At 31.8% G+C, this 19,072-nt stretch overlaps 1 protein-coding gene and 1 long non-coding RNA gene across 2 annotated transcripts; one reads left to right on the top strand and one right to left on the bottom strand.

Moving 5' to 3' along the window:
* Positions 1-2,538: 2,538 nt before the first annotated feature.
* On the top strand, positions 2,539-17,830 carry LOC139986788 (aminopeptidase N). Its single transcript, XM_072002386.1, has 15 exons — positions 2,539-2,780; positions 3,140-3,212; positions 4,161-4,417; positions 6,622-6,828; positions 6,899-7,054; positions 9,162-9,491; positions 11,052-11,202; positions 11,274-11,400; positions 12,183-12,273; positions 12,972-13,155; positions 14,542-14,743; positions 15,203-15,480; positions 16,124-16,323; positions 16,680-16,856; positions 17,158-17,830. Exons 1-15 carry the CDS (start codon positions 2,746-2,748, stop codon positions 17,588-17,590), a joined length of 2,901 nt encoding a protein of 966 aa, XP_071858487.1. The 5' UTR covers positions 2,539-2,745; the 3' UTR covers positions 17,591-17,830.
* On the bottom strand, positions 17,284-19,034 carry LOC139986790 (uncharacterized). The gene is made up of 2 exons (XR_011799714.1): positions 18,797-19,034; positions 17,284-18,690 (listed from the first exon to the last, which is right to left on the bottom strand). It is a non-coding gene; the product is annotated as an uncharacterized lncRNA (long non-coding RNA).
* Between the last annotated feature and the right edge of the window lie 38 nt (positions 19,035-19,072).

Here is a 19,072-nt window from a genome sequence, read left to right as displayed (position 1 = left end):
TCTTAAGATGTATGTGTGTATTTTACTTACTGTAACGAGATTTACAGCCTGGTACAATCTTCGTTTACGTAGGTACGCGTTTAATAGAATTTCTTTTGCCCTATACAACCCTATACAAGTTTCTTCCTCTTCTCTATCATCTACTCGACTGCTAGCATTAGTTCCCCTGTCTTAAGATGCCTTAAGATTATTTGTTGTAACGAGATTTACAGCCTGATACAACCCTCATTTACGTAGGTGCACGTTTAGTAGTATTTCATTTGTTTTTCTACCTCTTACTTGTGTGTCTGTTGCAATGTTTTCATTATGTATTTATTTAAATTAGATAAAAAAATCCAGGTGCTTTCGGAAAAATTAATACTTTTTAGAGAAATCAAATTACAGTTCTTTGCAAAAGTCATACACGATTACAGATTTACTATTTTCATTGAATTTTTTCCCTTTTCAAAGCGAATTATGGATGCGAAAAAATGTAAGTGTAAGATTTGAATGTGTACTGAAGCTTCGCGAAAGGTCACGCTGGTCCTGATTAGAAGTATATTATAATATATTTCTACTTTGATTGGCGTCACAAATTATTATTATAATTGGCGTCACTATATTACCAGACTAACGTACAATATATTTCTATGTCACAGCATACTTCATGGAAAATTATAGTTACATAATATATCTCAGTTAAGATATACTATATCCTATAGTATATATAATAGCGTTACAATTTACTATCGTATTTTGATTGGTTTGTGGGTTCCTTGGAAGTTTTGATATTTGCTCCTGGATCTACTCTTCCAGTCACAGTGTCCTCCGGTTCATACTCCCCTTTATGTCTTTCGGTGTTTATTTTCCTGTATCCCACCATTCTCTGCCATTTAATATGAACGACAAAACGAACTCAATATACTAATTTCCTTGTGCATGGACACTTACTTAATATCTAGTTCCTGTTTTCTATTGCTCCTGCGTTACATATTCGGCGTGGCAGGTTTTCTTCTATTCTGCGCCTCATCCCCGCTTCTCGTGTTCTTCGTCTTAATTTTCCGATGACTTTTAGCTGTGCCATTATCCGTCTACCAAATAAACGAGCATTCACCTTCAGGTAATCAAGCTTTTCGAATATTCCCACGTTTTCAATATTTTCGGATAAAGTTGAGGATTTCATATTTAATGGATATATTATTTATGGTACTCGAAATGTTTTGAAATTTCATTATCACTAGAATGAAATTCGATTGTTACGATCGTGCATCAGTAAAATTTGAAACAAATCTGAAAATGTAAATAGAGACGTGAGATATTCAGGTCGAGTAAATATTTTGCTGATGTCCTAAAAATATTTACTTTCATTTCATGAGCATTACGTCGATAAGCTGCTACATGTATTCGGTAAGATCATCTTTAATTATTGTCATACGCTTAATATGGCTATTCATGCTATAGTTTTACTATATATATATATATATATATATTGCAAGATAAGCTAACCTTATCGAATACATCTTCTTTCTATATTTAAACAAATAACATTTCATATAATAAGAATATAAACCCAATAAAGTGTAAACCAAAGAGAAATATAACTGAGTTTCTGAAGAAGAGAGAACTACGAGAAGTAAACATAAACACAGTAATATTACGAGTACAGTGTTACATTTATCCATCAAAAAGATAAAATGGAAATATCAAAGGACTAATAATAATAACGCTAATAAGGTACTTCATAAAACAATCCTGTCATCTTTGAAAGACAGAAGCATTTTATCTCGCAATCGTAAGAATTAGGAATACTTTGCAAAATGGTAAATACCTACCATATTATCGATATAATTTATTTGTGACGTCGCATACCACAAACACGAGCAACATTTGCACAATGTGTACGCGAGCTAGTTAAAGTCGATTGCAATAATAATAAAGACGGTTGTTCCAGATCATGGGATGTGCCGAATGAAAAGAGGCCGACGCCGAGGTCTCGCTGGCAAGTACCTCATCCGAGGCAGCTTGAAAGTTAGAGGAAACACGTCGACAAGTGGCACGAGTGGCCTTAGCTGGCCTATAAACGCGCAAAGAAAACATACACAAAACCTGCTATCAATCCCAATTGACACCGAATCGGAAACGAACGCCAAGCCGAGACCTGAATTGCCTGCCGGCTTTTCATACATTAAACGAATATACAATGGTTTCTGGTTGCAGAATCAGTGGCAGGACATTTGCAGAGATTCACAGAGCAGCTTCGTGGCATCTCAATTTCCATTGATGCTTTCAGGATTGGCCATTGACGCTGCGCATCTCATCCGTCACCGACGGGTACCGTCGCGATTAGGCTCTTTTGTGACGTCTGTCCGATGGAATTGGATAATGGACGATCAGCTAAGTGGATCTAAGCGCTTTGAATCCGTGCTTCGGACACCAATCCGCCACGGCGTACCCCTATCACGTGGTCGTTCACGTTTTCTCTGCTCACGTTTATCATTTTTTTCTTTTCTTTTCTTTTTGTACGCTTTTCTTCGTTTCTTTCAGACGATCCGACAGAAGCTGGTACACTCGGAAAGAGCAGAAAGCTGGAGGACAGTTGGCGAACGACTGCGTTGGCACGCGGTGCTTTCGCATTTCAATACGAATATTTGCTGCCGGTATCAAGGTCAAGCGACGACGATAGCTTCGATCGAAGCTATTGAAGTGGTCGTAAGCGACGACACTTCGAAATACACGAATTACATCGGTTAGATCGTCGCCTACAGCATGCAAGTACGGACGTGTTGGATAAGGATCGCGAAGTAAGTCGTTGTGGAGCATCGGTGATCGCAAACCGCTCAAGATAATACTGTGTAGTTCGATTATACGTTGACGATCGATACAAGTGTCTCGGCGAATCCCGTGCTACCGAACATGAAAAGATAACACAGTGGAGCGAATCGTCTTTGGAAAAATTTTAGACTGAAACGTCAACAAAATTTCTCTCCGGCATTCTTAACACTCGTAGTTGCACGTAGTTAACGATCAAACGATAGTATAGTCGTATTGTTGAAACGGTTAATATTTCGTTGAATAATTTCTATGTGAACTAGCAGTTTTATTCAGTTACGTCGTTTAGCCTGATATTCGGCCGAATAATCAGTTTCGACTTACTCCGCAGGAGAACCATGAGGTTCATAGCAGCCATCGCCGGGTATTTCCTGATCTTCGTTCTGCCAGATATCGAAGCACACGTAAGCAATCACTCCTTATTTTATTTTATCCCTATAATATATTTAAGTACGACTCTTCTAGATGATTTTATATACGCACGTATGAAAAGCGGTTTTAAATATCGTAAAGCGTTTCGATGAGATAGTTCCGTTTTTTAATAAGCCGAAGAGTTAAAAGTAAGTGAATAGTTAACGAGTACACGCTTATGCTGGTTGGCTTTGTTTTAAAGCTATAGTTGCTTTCCGTGTTTCTCTCATAGACGTTTCAGAGTAAAACACATTAATTTCTACGAATAATTGCGAACCAGTTGAGATATTTACAAATAATGTCTTCAAATGTCTCAAATTATTTACTAATATTTTCTTAGCGCGTTATATGAGCGTTGATGATTGTCATCAAAATGAAATCTTCCCAAAGATTCGTAAATTCTACTTTTATCAAGAGGATAATAATATTAATAAGAAACTAGATGAGACTAACACACATGCATTGAATTTACAATATTTACAAGTTCTATGAAACAATTCTACAATTTATGTAGAATGTTCTATATTTCAGAAATATTTTAAATATGTAAGAAATTTCTCAAGATATTTAAACGTAATATGCAAAGCCTTATGTTTTATCTTTAATAGACACGAATATCACAAAAATACAAAAGATTTAATAAGCTAAGTTAACTTCAATAAAGAAGATAGCAGTTATCTGTGCAGAAGGAAGTAGTAACTAATGAAAATTTAAAAAGAAACGATAGATAGGATATAAAATGAGAATGTCTTTAAAAAATAATATCAACAATCAAGTTGATCATATAGATCAACTGTTACGATAAACGAAATAAAAATGCACATGTCAAATTGAGATACCTTCCTTCTGTTCTGGACGGTATAAAGATAAAGATATATATGTTTCATAATTCAGACAGTAAAAATACCACGATAAATGTTACACTTGAAAATCATTTACAGTTGGAGATCAAACGGAGTATAGACCTGAACGACGTTTACGTGCCCAAAGTAAGCCAACGCAGATTACCAACAGAAGTAGTGCCGACCAGCTATTACCTGGAACTTCAACCTTTTATCGGGAATGACAAATTCAAAGGTCGAGTTAAGATCAATGTCACTTGGGTAGATACCAGTGACATAATTGTTTTAAATGCTCATCCACATCTTGCAATCACGAAATACGATGTTAGGATCACGGAGGCATCGTTGGAAGAAAGGTAAGCTAATAAAAACGCATGATACTCTTCGCTATAATTTTAAATGACGTTGTTTAAAAATGGACTCTATTTCGTTGAAAAATTCTTCTGGCTGGAAGAGCTAAACTTAAGAAGCTAAATTTTCTACCTGATCCCAAGACTGTCAATCCCTAACTCTCCGTTGGAAGAATACAAAATTTTACAATAAGATCCACTACGTTTTAGATTATGTAGCATATTTCATACGATGTTCGTTGAAGTCACTCCTTTTCTTCTTCTTTTTTCTTTTCACTATTCCTGGGACTTTCTAGGGAAAGGAGAAAAATGGGTATGACATATTACTACCGTGTTACGAGTTCTGTTATACGTATGAATCAAAAATATATACCATTTATATAAACCAACGTTTAGCCTCATATCTATATTACCGTGGAAACAAGAAGTATATGTATAATAGGATATTACTTGCAGGAAATATACGTAATATGAAATTATATAAATGAAATTTGAAAGAAAATGTATCTGGAAATGAGTAATATATATACATATATTATTTATTTATTTTTTATTATTATTATATATATATTATATATATACATTTTATACATATAATGTATATAGACAGTTATAAATAACTATAATGTGAAATAAAATGAAATGAAAACGAAAATATACATAATGTGGTAATACATAAAAATACAGTAGAACTTTGATTATTATAGCGTGCTCAATTCGGATAATCGAATAATCCTATTTCCCATAAGCAGATTATTTATTTTGAACTATTTCGTAGATGTTAACACGTAACAAAGGAACAAAAACTTCTTAACAAAGATGTATCGACTTTTTAGTTTCTCTCTATTCTCGTTTCCTAATCTTCCTCGTAACAAGGCATCCTTCTTTCCATTGATATACCCATAATAAACGATAATCCCTCTTTTTTTCTGATAATCGAGGTTCCTATAATCGAGGAATTCTATATTGAAATCTGGATATTAATGAAATAGCCTTACAAATATTACTAATTGCTAAATTTAATTACTAATTACGCATTGAAAGAAAATACGCGCGCGCGTATGTGTGTGTCGGGTTGGGGGGTTAGCACTTGGGTTTGGGGCGTGTAAGGAATCTGCGCCTGGGTCGCTCATCGTCGTCATACAATCAATGATATCGTTTATTGTCGCAAATACAAGGAAAACCACTGGCCTCGATACCCGAACGATGATGACAATAATCGTGGAGTCGGTATAGCGAATCCACGGCCCACGGGATAACTGATCTACTTTACTTCAAAGTCTAAGTCGGACTCGACTTACTCCTCGTGATACAAGGATCGCTTGATTAACTCTTTACTAAGACGTAGATTATTCACTGATCGTACAAACACACTAGGTATCTAACTAATACGATTGTAAGAAAAAGAATGACTTTCCGTCGCAACGACGCTGCAGAGGAAAACTATAGTGGGATGTGCCTAAGGGCACGAGGTCATCGGATTCGTCAAAGAAAGCCTCCGCTCGGAGGGTGAGGGAAATAGACGTTGCTGTTAATTGGTTAATCTCCATGTTGGTGGTTAGAAAAGGATGCTAGCCGCTCTTGAGAGAGAGTTCTTAGCGGGAAGCGTCGTACGTGAGGAAAGCAGATCTCCCGTATCTAGCCGCAATAGGTGACAGATATACGGGCTGATATAATAAAGACTGTTTGCCAATCTAAAGGACTTTAGTTAACCAGATCCTAAGATTTGTAACGGTTCCTCAGGCTATCTGAACATAAACTGCGAATGATGCGTCGGCATCTAGCGATCATCTTACCCAAAGAATGGGGTCTGTGTGTAACCGCTGAAATGTTTCATTGTCAAGTGTCGGTACGGCCAATTCTTTAAAGGAAAGCTATGTAACTTCATATCTCTGTTAGGTGGAACGTTCATCCCGTGACCGTGGCTACACTCGGCGACCGGTCGTCGCCTCGAGCCCAAGCTCATTGTCTCAAGTTTCGAATGGCTGTGTTTGGGTTATTTCGTGAATGCTATTGAGGTTTTTCCAAGTAATTCCAACGGGTGACCCCGTTGTCCTTTCATCTATATATCTATATAGGAAATATTTGCACACAATTAAATAAACGCGTACATAATTGAATGAAAATTTGTTGACCCTCTCGTATATTGTTGCTCTCTAAAATTGAAATTTCCTCCTTAAGACTAACATCTGATTATTAAAAAATTAAAGGGAAAAAGGCCTGCCACTGATGGCTGTAAACGTTGCGAGAGTCAGTCGTCGTTCTTCGTGGCCATCTAGCTATGCGATTCACCTGGAACAGATGCTAAAGAAAGGCACCAGCTGCGAAGTGGATCTCATCTTCACTGGAAATCTCACCACCAACGATACCAGCGGTTTCTTCAAACGGGAATATACCGACGCCAGTGGACAAAAGCAGTAATTATAATTACAACGCGATAGACGTAAGATTAAAGAAAAAAAATTTACTGTCTGTCTTCTTCTCTAGTCCCTTCCTGGCTACCAACTTCAGATTGGACAACGCGCAAACTGTTTTTCCTTGTATGGATGAGCCTCCTTACAAAGCGACCTTCAAACTCAGCGTTCAGCGTCCGAAGAACATGACTGCTCGTTCAAATACTCCCCTGGAAAGTAGCATAGAAACGTAAGCAGTATGAAATATTCGTTGATTTTATTTGCGTGTGTCATGTCGCTGTTTGGCGTTGACAGTGGCACGACTTCAAGAATGTAAGTTTTAGGGGAGAGACCTCTTAAAATTGAAATTTTTAAAAAGGTCAAAATACAGGCCTTACTATAATATAATAGCCCTGTGACGCAAAACTGATAAAATATGCGTTTTACATGATAAAAATAGAAATGTAATGTAGTCCTTGCATTCGATAAATGCAAATTTTGCACTTTTTAAATTATGTCGTTATCAGCACTAAACAGCAATACATGGACTGCACATTTTTATGCCTCTGTGGGAAATTTTAAGATTTAAAAACGCACAGAATAATAGGCGAAAATATGCAAAATATCTGAAGTGTACTTTCTCTAATATTTTCTTCCTAGGTTCCACCTTTTAATTATATTCGTTCCATAGATATTTACTGTCTAATCGCATCTGTTAAAATGCATTCTCTTAATTATGGTAAAATTTTATTCCAACAATGAAAGAATGAAGAATAAAGAATTCGGCATTAATGAATAAATATTTAATGGAACAATTATTTATTTGAATAAGAAGTTATTCGAGGGAGAAATTATTCGTGTGAGAATATATCTGGATAAAGATTTAATCGAATTTGGATAAAACTTATTTGGATAAAATTATATATTTTTTGTAAATATTTATGTGTTACATGGAGGATGGACATGGTACCGGACGTGAGATATCTTTTCAAGCTACATTGTCCATTTGTTGTAACATTGGCTTTTATAGTTAACCTTTTCTTGGATAAAATACTGGCTTAGAAAGTTTATCGTTGCTTAGTAAATTATTTATTTGTTAAATTAGTAGTAAGAATCTTACCGGTATCTGTATATACTTGTACAAAATTAAGTGGGAACAAACCTTTATTCGTATTATTATTCGAATAATTCTGCAATCGTTACTCAAATAAATATAGGAAGTAATTCGTTATGGATAACAAATAATTATTCACAGATAAAATATTCGTCTGATATGAATTTATACCGATCTTAAATAAATATCTACTCGAAACAATTCGAAGAATGCACGACTCTATCTAAAATAAAACAATACATATAGAGCGAAATATATTTGTCGTATTACAAATAGTAAGAATTTTGTTAGATATTTTGACATTAAAAATACATTCAGAATTTTTATTGCCAGGATATTAATAAAATATATTGAATCACAGCACGATCAATCCCTTGTCCTACAAAAACAAGTAAGACTCGTGGTACTTCGTTCGAACCAAACCTAAACAATACGAGCCTGCCTCGTGTTACTTCATTCGGAACAAACATAAACAGCACGAGTGAGACTCGTGGTTCAGTTATTCTCGATATTTTCATACTTTAGTTACGTGTAATTCTTCGTTACGTTCACACGTTTAGGTTATAATTCCCTAAAAGAATTAAACAACCCTTATACCTATCATGTCAGTAAAAAAAAATCTAATATTGATGACAATAGTGAGAAGTGTGTTATTATTACGGATAGTGATTCGATAGATCCTTCTGATAACGATAGTGATGGTAGCGATATTGTGTTTTTTATTGTGTTTCATTGTTTCGAAAAATATCACGTAGTTGAAGATTACTAATTTTCTGCGAATTATCTCGAAACATTATTAATGTAAGCTAAGTATTAATTTACAAATTACTTTACAATTACTTACAATTACTAATTACAAATTATTACTGATACATTATCCACTTTCAAATAATAAATCATTTTTCTTCACTGATAAATCGATCATAATTACTTGCCAGACATCTTAAAAAGATATTAGTTGTACCCAAACATGTTTATTATCTCACAATTCCTTTCGTTGCGCCGAAATATACATGTCATAAGACGCATCTTGCACAAGTTCGAACACACGGCTAAGCAGCTAAATGGCCCGACGCGTGACCGACCTTCTTGTTTCTTGTGACCCGAGCAATCCGGAGTTAACGGGTAGGACAAGGGGTTAACCGGTTATTTGATTATTTCTTACAATCTAAGTATTCTTATCTATACGCCAGAAGTATGCTAAAGCGTAATTCTATTACTAAAATATATTCTCTTTGCCTAGGACCGATGAGCCGGATTTAGTCTGGGATCACTTTATCAAGACACCGCAAATGTCAACGTACCAATTAGCTTTGATAATATCAGACTTCGAGAGCATCTCGCCTACTCAGGAAATCAATGAAATGGATGGGAGAAAGCTCGAGATTAAAGTGTGGGGTCGAAAGGAATACTTGGACTCCCTAAAAGGCATACCCGACAAGGTTGTCTGTATCATGAACTATTTACAGGATTACTTCAACAGCTCGATTGTTTTACCAAAACTTGACTTGGTAGCCGTTCCTTCGTACGGTGCTACCAAAGCATCTGACAGTTGGGGCTTGATGTTCTTCAAGTATATATTATTTATTATACTTTCGTTAAGCATGCAAGATTTTATACCAATAACAAGGGAAAAATTACTATTCAAAAAGAATCAAAATTACTATTTGATCAATTACTATTTTATTACTAATTAAATTACTATCTCATTACTACTTAATTATTAGATTGTGAATGTTTATGCAAATGGATAAAGATTTGGATAGTACTTTGTTTCATGACTAGAAGATGTTAATCACGTCCATTTGTTTTATATATCTTGCATATTGGTGATTGGATAGAATGTTACAAAATGTAACAAGGCAAACTGTCACGAACTTTGACAGTGCATAGTATTCGTGACAATAAGTAAGGAATTTGTATTCTTTGCCAAAATACCATCATAAGTTATAAACCTTCTTGTCGTATATAGATAGTAAGATAGAAATATGTATTATCGACTCGTGAATCGTTATCTTTACTTGGATTTACATAGATATCCAGCTTTCATTTTTCCGGCACTTGTAAGTATCCTCTACCCACACTGTCTATACATGCTATTTTAAAAACACGTAGCTGACCTTGAATATGTCGGTAGGCGTGTCTACTTGTTTCAAAGCGATTTTTCATTATATTTTCGTTAAATCTCTCGCTACGATGTCCACGAAATTGAAGATATTCTTGGCGCATAGATCAAAGCAGTTTTTGTTAATAGAATGTATGCATCTATGTGCATAAACATTAAAATATTTTATATGATTGATCATAAGTACTTTGAAATTGGTCCTTATATCTTCAAATGTTTTTACTTCATATTGAGTTCTCGAGATTTATAATTCTTTCTTATTGACGGCCTGTATATGTTCAACATTTCTCACATAATATTAATGGTATGTTTACTACGTTATTGGTATACATATTTTGCAGAATATTAATGAAAAAGATATCGTGTACACGGTATTAAAAAAAAAGTGTGAAAGAAAATTTCACGAAAAGTTTTTGGGGGAATTGTTAAAGAAGTCTGTAAAACAATAATCAATAAACGTTATATGGAAAGGCAGATTGTTCGCGCAGTTCCAATTCGCAGAACTTGATATCACCGACTGCCGAATCGTAGGATGCAGCATGGACCGTCTAGAATTTAAATAAGATGTAAATTTTGATAAGAATTAGACTCGGAGAATAACATGTCAAAAATCATCTGTAAAACTTGACTCTTTTCGTTCGTTTGTCAATTTTATTCATAATTTGCTCTTAATATAACATGTATCGATAACTGTATCCTAGATTAATTACCAACACCTGCTTACACGAAACAGCAATTGAAGCTGTGATATGCAAAATTATCTACGTTCGATTCGTAATATAAAATATTAATACCTTGTGCACCTTAAATAGGACCCTTCTAGTCTTTAATTAAATAAACGAATCTCAGTAATTATGTATACAATGTTATTATGAAAAAAAGATATACGAAACTAGATATGATAAATTTGTCTACTTTGCATCTTGCGATTTAACACCAAACATTGTTATGTGAACGATAGAAATAACAAATCTCGATATGATATTGATAGCTGGACTTTGATTACAGGGAAAGTGAACTGAGTAGCCCGTCCATTTGGGACACAGCTTATGAATTAATTTATCAATGGATTGGTCAATATATCACACCATTCCGTTGGAGTGATGCACCTGTTAACAAAGCACTTAATTCATTCCTAGCTTCAATGACGACGGTGAACGTACGTATCATATTGCGTGCACACGAAGATTAAGCACGAAACTAGTTCAAAATGTAATGTGTTTGTTGCAGCTGAATCCGGACGAAATGGAAGGGAAATGGCCACTGACTATGCTATATTCCCTTTATTATGAATTTGCAAAGATTGAACCTTTCGGAAGAGTCGGTGGTATCAGAAACGAAGCTACATCATCGAAAAGTATGTTTTAACTAAATTATCTTGTCCTCTTGAAGTTATACAAACAGCGCTACATAATAATTATTAAGTATAATGTAATTGTACTTCATGCTCGAAGTTAATATAACAGAAGTTATGGTAATTTTTGTCATAATAGCTTCTCTGATAATTATATTAATTTCTATTAGTCGAAAATATTTTCGAATATCATCCGGATAAATTACTTTATCTTTTCAAATACATTCTCTTAATACGTTCTAAAGTTAGTTAATTTGTGACACTACTATTTCCCGTAAATAAGGACATAATAACTGTTTATTTACGTGTACTCTTTTTACTGTAGAACTTTCTTAAATGAACTTCTGAAAACTTCCTTCTATGGGATATCAAAGTTTGGCTATTAAAACTTAGGACATCTTGCACAATTAAATCTTTGTAAATATAATTCTTGCAAAGCATATGATCATAAATACGGAAGAAATTATACCTACAGGTTAAAAAACGATCGATATTCATGTATTGTATTGATTAATTATATCATTTCTGGTAAATTATACATACAAAAAAATGTAAGATAATAATATATCAATAGAGTAGGACAAATTTAAATGACTTAATAAATTTCGATTTTTAATATTGATATCAACGTAACTATAAGAAGTTATTAAGTGTGTAATATTTATCAAACAGTTTGAAACGTCCACTTATTTTATACGGTATTGAAAGCAAATTATCGTGTAATTAACTCAGCGAGTTCCTTCTAACTACATAAGACTAATTATGTCATTTTTTTCTCCTTCTAGTGGAGCTGGTATTCCGGATGTTCAATTACACTCTCGGCGAAGATCTATTCCAGAAAGGCGTTAGAAATTTTATACAACAAAATTCGGAAGAGTAGTAATTGTTTTTATCAATTAGCCGGGAAGCAATTCTTAAATTCAAATTTTATAACTGGATTTTACTAATTTACATTATTATATTGGAATAATGACTATCGAAAAAATTATAATATTTGTTGATGCATTTATATATCTTATGAAAAAGGCTAAAATGGAAAATATTCTTATTACATTAAATAATTTTATATAATTTTGTACTTTTTATTACTTCTAAAATATATTCAGGTTATGATTTTATAAATATTTAAAATTAACGTGGAAGTCGTTTTCTTTCTTACTTCGTGTTAATCTATATCTAACATTATCTAATCTTTTATTTAATTTAGGTAAAATTTTAAATTTCGCAAAACTCCAAAAAGTTTTCAAAAAACTTTTATTTTGAGACCTTCGTGTACAAAATATACCCATATAAAAATTTTTTTAATTTTCAAAATGAGAGAGGTGAAACATATAAACTATAAAATTTGTATTTTATTCTCTCTTTTACTTTCAAATATCTTTCCATTTCTGAACATACCAGAATAACGATAGCATTGATAATTTTCTCGTAAATTTTGTATTAGATATTCCAAACATTTAAAGAAAACATTTTATCAAAGTATGAATCGTTTTTAGAAACTTTGCTTCCCGGCTATTCTCCTCAGCTTCATTCTTTATTCAATTTTGTTCAACTGCTAAATATCATTTTTTCAGGAATCTACGAACCTTCTTTGCAGATGACATTTATAGCCGATTAAACGATGTCGCGGCTGAAACAGAAATGTTGCCAAAAGGCTTGACAGTCAACTCAATCGCGGGGCCGTGGACCAATCGAGATAGAGTACCATTGGTCACTGTCATTCGCAATTATGAAACTCAAACAATTACACTTAGCCAAGTATGTATGCACGTTACGTTCTTAATCTTATCCAACAAAAACGCTGTTCACCTCAGGGACGCGGAAAACGTAACGATGACATGATTTTCGCACGGATAAAGCATCAATGAAGAAGAAACGCGGTACTGATTTTATTTGTGAGCACTTTGAGTAAAGTCGATTCTCTTCTTGCATAAGTAGCGACAATCTGTGAAAAGGTTGATCGAAACGCGAGACAGAATGTATACGTGATGATTGTTGCAAATATAATGTCAAAATGTAAATATTAACAAAGAAAAAGAAACTGAGGACCAAGTCGAGCACAAAAGAAACTTTTTCATCCTATATCGATTTTATTTAGCTTCTAGAAAATAATAAGAGTTATCACGAACAGTCGATATTAGTTTTCATCTTTGCCAAAATTTAATCTGTTATAACTTTTAGCCTATTTATATTACATAAATGTAAATTAATATTGTACAACAAATTTAATATATAAATATACATATTTAATATAGTTTTTCGATTTATGTTAGATGAAAATATTGTCACTATTAATATTTCGAAACTTGATGCTTATTCTTGATAGCTTCTTCACTCAAATTCTTTTTTTATTAAAAAGATTATTTCTCATATAAATGTAGATATAATCTAAGTCGGACGGATGTGCAATTTATAGTATAAACGTAGCAATACAATGACGAAACTTTGGCCTTGAAGACGGAAAAAATATTGCCCTGTCTTTAGAGAAACTATCTAAACGATCTCAGTGATGTATGATATAATTGAAATAAAAACTTTAGAGCTGATAACCTTTCCTTTGAAGTGCATTTGTATACTTTTGTAGGTCGTTGTTGATTACGTTAGTATACATCTACATACTTAGTCCCTGAGGTTACATCGTTCAATTATCGCTAAAGAAACAGCAAAGCGAATAATTACAGTCCATGTATATATGTACATATGGCATACTTGGCGTAATAATCATAATATGAGAATAATGCCAAAACTAAACTACTCACTTTCCATATTTTCTCTGTAATAAATACAATATGTATATAAACATTATTTCATACTTTACTAGTAATCTTATACTTGTTAATAAATATAACACAATACCATAAATTAAGATATTAAATCTATTTTTTTTTAATTTATTCCTATTACTTCTTATTTCTTTAGATACAATTACATTCTTAAGAGAAAACTAACTTTTCTTTGTTTCAAATAATATTGTAATAATTATTATTGTTAATATTGTTCAATACATGAATTTTTTCTTATAATTGCTATTCCTTAGCTTTGTAGAGGTTCAGAAAGCAAATAGAATAATATAATACATTTAAGTTATAATACATTAAAGTTATTAAATACACATAATTAATGTTTGTGTTACTATGTTTATAGAAAGTCTACCTCAGGGAAGCTCCACGAGCCTCCACTCCTAAAGTTTCTTATGAATGGGATATACCAATAGTGACGATTTCCCAAGAACAATTGGATATTCAAGAGTCTTGTTTCCTATGGCTGACGAAAGGAAATAAAGTGGAGAATGTGACAGATATCGCTGACGAAAACCAGTTTATCATTGTCAATCCAGAGGAAATAGGTATGAAAATAATAACACAAGCCAAAACAAAACATAATGCTCACAAAATTGCTTAATCTTTAACTCAAGATGTCCATATTCTTCTCATTATCTACAAATATGTAGTTTCACAGATTTCATGGTATTTTATTAAATCACTATATTATAAAAATTAATCTTATATCTCTTTTTTGTTTAATATAAGTAATGTAAATTTCTCAAGCTTTTTTTTACAATTGTATATAAATTAAATGAAATAAAAATTCAGATTTGCTTTCAAGAACGAGTGATAGTTAATTTTTATAATTATAATTAACTGTAGTTAAAGGTGAAAAGCCAGTAAAAGGGAAAGATGTGCAGAACCTTTATTTTTAATGCTTTCTTGTTAAAAAACAAAACGGAATGGAATTACTTAGCTTTCTCAGCAAATTGATTTATAATTTTATAGTATATAATATTAAATAGAATGGTTGATTATAGGTATGTTTCCGGTAAACTATGACTCCTGTAACTGGAAAATGTTATCACAGTATTTGCAAAGTCCAGACCGAGAAAAGATTCCTGTTTTAACCAGAGCAAAACTCCTTCACGATTCTTGGAATTTAGCATATTCTGGAGAACTATGCTTCAAAATTGCTTTAAATATGACTCTCTTTTTGAAAGAAGAAAGGAGTCACGTCGTATGGGAACCAGTCTTTATGATGATCGATCACGTTGGTAGACGTATCGAGGGATCTCATGTACACTCCAAATTCGAGGTAAATATTTTTACGTTCATTTTTTAAAATATATACTTCAGAGGTGGTTTTGTCATTTAACTGAAATATAGATAATCTGTTTTTGTGTTCTTTTAAGTATATTTAATTGTATATATTTCTATATTAATTTTATATAATTTGTTAAAAGTGAAAAATGAAAAATATTCATTAATTTATCTTACATAACGTTCCGGCTACTAAGGTACAACTACTATACCCGGTATACTAAAATGACTGGTTTCAAACTTTTTGGTTTTACCATTACTTAAAATATGCAGGAGTACCTTTGGAAAATTAATACTGACATATATTATATACAGATACTTATTTTCATAATCACTTCTATTATAATCACATATGTAAAATTGAATTTTCAATTCAAAAGACTTTGATTTTATAAATTTACAATTTTATAAATGTATTTATTTCTCAGAAATCATAAGTTTGCAGTCGAAATTTAATCTTCAATATTAAGTAATCTTCAATATTACTTTTTTTTTTACTTTTTGATCAAAGAATGCGCAAATATTATTTGATAAAATTTATTCTTCCTTATTGCATCTTTATATTTCCTACACAAAACAAAATTTAAACGTAAAATATTCATAAAGCTTATGAGCTAGTAAAATTATTATTATTTCAGGCATACATACGTACATTGTTAAAGCCTCTATATGAAGAACTCAGTAGAACTGTAGAACCAAATGAACCATCTTGGAAAACTCATATGCGAGGAATGGCAAAAAATTTCCTTTGTCGTGCTGGATATGAACCATGCGTTAACGAAGCAAGGGATCAGTACAAAAAGTGGCTGACTGATAAGGAACCGGATAAAGGAAATCCGTCCGTAACTTTGTCACCCTTACCTTTATATTTATAAAACTTATAATTATTTTCATTATAATTATACAGTAATACATGTGGAAATGCATTGTTACTAATAGCATCAAAGCAGAAACTTATAAATCTCTGCAAGTTACTTACATAAAAATTTTAATTTTATAAGGAAGTTTAATGCATGTGTGAGAATTAAAATTTCAATATGTAAAATAATACTAATACTAATATTACATCAATTACAGTATATAAATGTTATTCTCTCTTACATATCATTTTGTACTTAGAATTTTGCTAACTGGTTATATTACATTTTGTAGAGATTAAATTGTATTAATCATTGTTATTGTTTCTTACTTCAGAGTTGCCAATGAATTTATTTGCCCAGTATTTAAGTGGGGTTCTGAAGAAGAATGGGAATTTGGACTTCAACGTGTTATAAATTTCCCTCAGAATAGTCCAGAAAGAAAACAAAATGAACGTACATATCTTTTGAAATCCTTAGCTGGTTGTCCAAAAGATACATATAAAATTGAAAGGTATTATTCATAATTTTATTCAATTAATTTATCAGAATGTATGAAGAATTAAATAGCTATCAGTTTAAAAAGAAATTATTATATAATCTTCATTAAAATGTAAAATTCAATATTTGTTTTAGGCTTTCTATAAATGCTATTGTTTTTAAATGAATCCAAATTAATCTGTTAAAGAAAATTGTATTGTAACTATAGTAACATAACTATATGTAACTATATATTAATATAATTAATATAATTTTTTGTTTCTAGTGAAAATTCAATAACAGTATCATGCCTTATATTTTCATTTATGTTGCAGATTATTAAATGTAACATTTCTTGATCAGAATGGAAATTTTACTGACTCAGACATCCAACTGATTTTTGTTACATTAAGTGGTGGAGCAGCTGGTTACACAACTCTCTTCAACTTTTTAACTGAAAACTGGGATATGGTGAAACAGAGAATTGAAGATAAAAAACATCTTTTGTACCGCATAGTAGAATCTGCAACTTCCTCGTTTAGCAATCAAAAGGGTTTGGATATAGTTCGTAAATTGTATGAAAGTCATTCAGAAGAATTTCTACCAGATCTTATAAACCAAAAACCTTACAAGATGGAAATAAGAGAATGGAGCAAAAAGAATCTTCCAGTAATTGATACCTGGCTTATGGAAAATTTGCCAAGAGAAGAATTGGAAGCCATTAAAGCTTATCCGGTTACCACTACTATGGCTCCTACCATGGAATAATTAGAAAAAGTAAACTCATAATTAGAAATTGAACAAAAGTATTAACAATTTAGAAATGTAAAAAAGTTTTTTAATTTCTGGAGTATTTACAAGCTATATCATGAACCAGTAACACATTGCTTGGTTTAAAAATATAAATAACTTGTTGACTTCAGCAATAACATGCCTTCTAACAGGATGGCTTCTAGCAATAAGATTAAAAATTATTCTAATAATTATAAATACAACTATAATGTAAAATTGTTTAAAAAACCGGATTTAATGATTTGTTAATGATTGTTAATAATTTGGATTTAATAATGTATCATTGTAATTTATATTTTCTTTATTTATTATAGGTACAAAGCTTTTGTTAATGTATAATTGCTACTACATATGTATTTAAGTTTGAGTAAATAGTGCAATTACATAAATTGTGAACAATCAAGGCTTGATAAATTTTACAAATAATTTTTGTCTGAAAGAATAACTTCATTTGCATCACCTTGATTATTGCTTAATTAAATAAAACTTTAACAACAACATGATTAGCATCTTAATTTTAATGTCTAGTGACAAAAAAATCAAAATTCGTGTTTATATTCTACTTATATCCTGCTTATAAAATTAATGTCCTATTACTTATGATAAATAAACTTATGAAAGTAAGTAGCTCCTCAAAATAATCCCACATTCACATAATGATCCGATATAAAATGAAAGGTATAGTTAATCAATTATTTACCTTTGGTTTGAAAGATTTACATAATGAAATTATACATATCATGTTCAATATTAGAGAAGTTTTCAGTTAATTTTGTATTCATATAAATTAAAGATAATTTTACCATTATAAGATTCTTGGGTAAATATAATTCTGTGTTCATGTTTGAAACAAAGTAATAGCATAATTAATTTAAAAAATGAAATAAAATAATATTTGTTAAATGTTTACTAGTCACATACATAGGAATGTAAAGATAGAGTAAGCGAGTCACATGTTACCGTGTAAATGGATGCGATATGACAGTATAGAAAAAACGCTGCATAGAAGCGTCTTCTATTGAATGTGCATGCATTATTTCAAGTAAGAACACAAGAGTTCTTTATATTACATTCACCTGTAATTCAGAGCTACTATAATATTTTATAACATTGACTAAGTACAAGTACAGGATAGATCTGACTTCATATGGAATTTCATGTCTCATGTTCTAAAATACCGACCTGGAACAAACTCAGCCTCTACTTTTCTTCTACGTTAAATATAGAAATTATATTTGTTGAAAATACTAAATATTTATGAATATTATCATTAATGAATATTTTAAATTGATGAAATGATTAACAATTCATATTTCATAACATGGATTTTGCAACTCACATTTTTTATAAAACAATAAGTATCTAAAGCTGTAAGATGGCAGCATATCAAGTTTGTTCGAGATAGTTCGAGATTATCCCATCATTATTATATGTAGAGAAATATATTCGTAGGTTGAA

The sequence above is a fragment of the Bombus fervidus genome, chromosome 4 (assembly GCF_041682495.2).
Source record: "Bombus fervidus isolate BK054 chromosome 4, iyBomFerv1, whole genome shotgun sequence".
Lineage (NCBI taxonomy): Eukaryota > Metazoa > Arthropoda > Insecta > Hymenoptera > Apidae > Bombus > Bombus fervidus.
The sequence above is the reverse complement of the archived record's forward strand: the minus strand, read 5'-3'. Positions and strand labels throughout refer to the sequence as shown.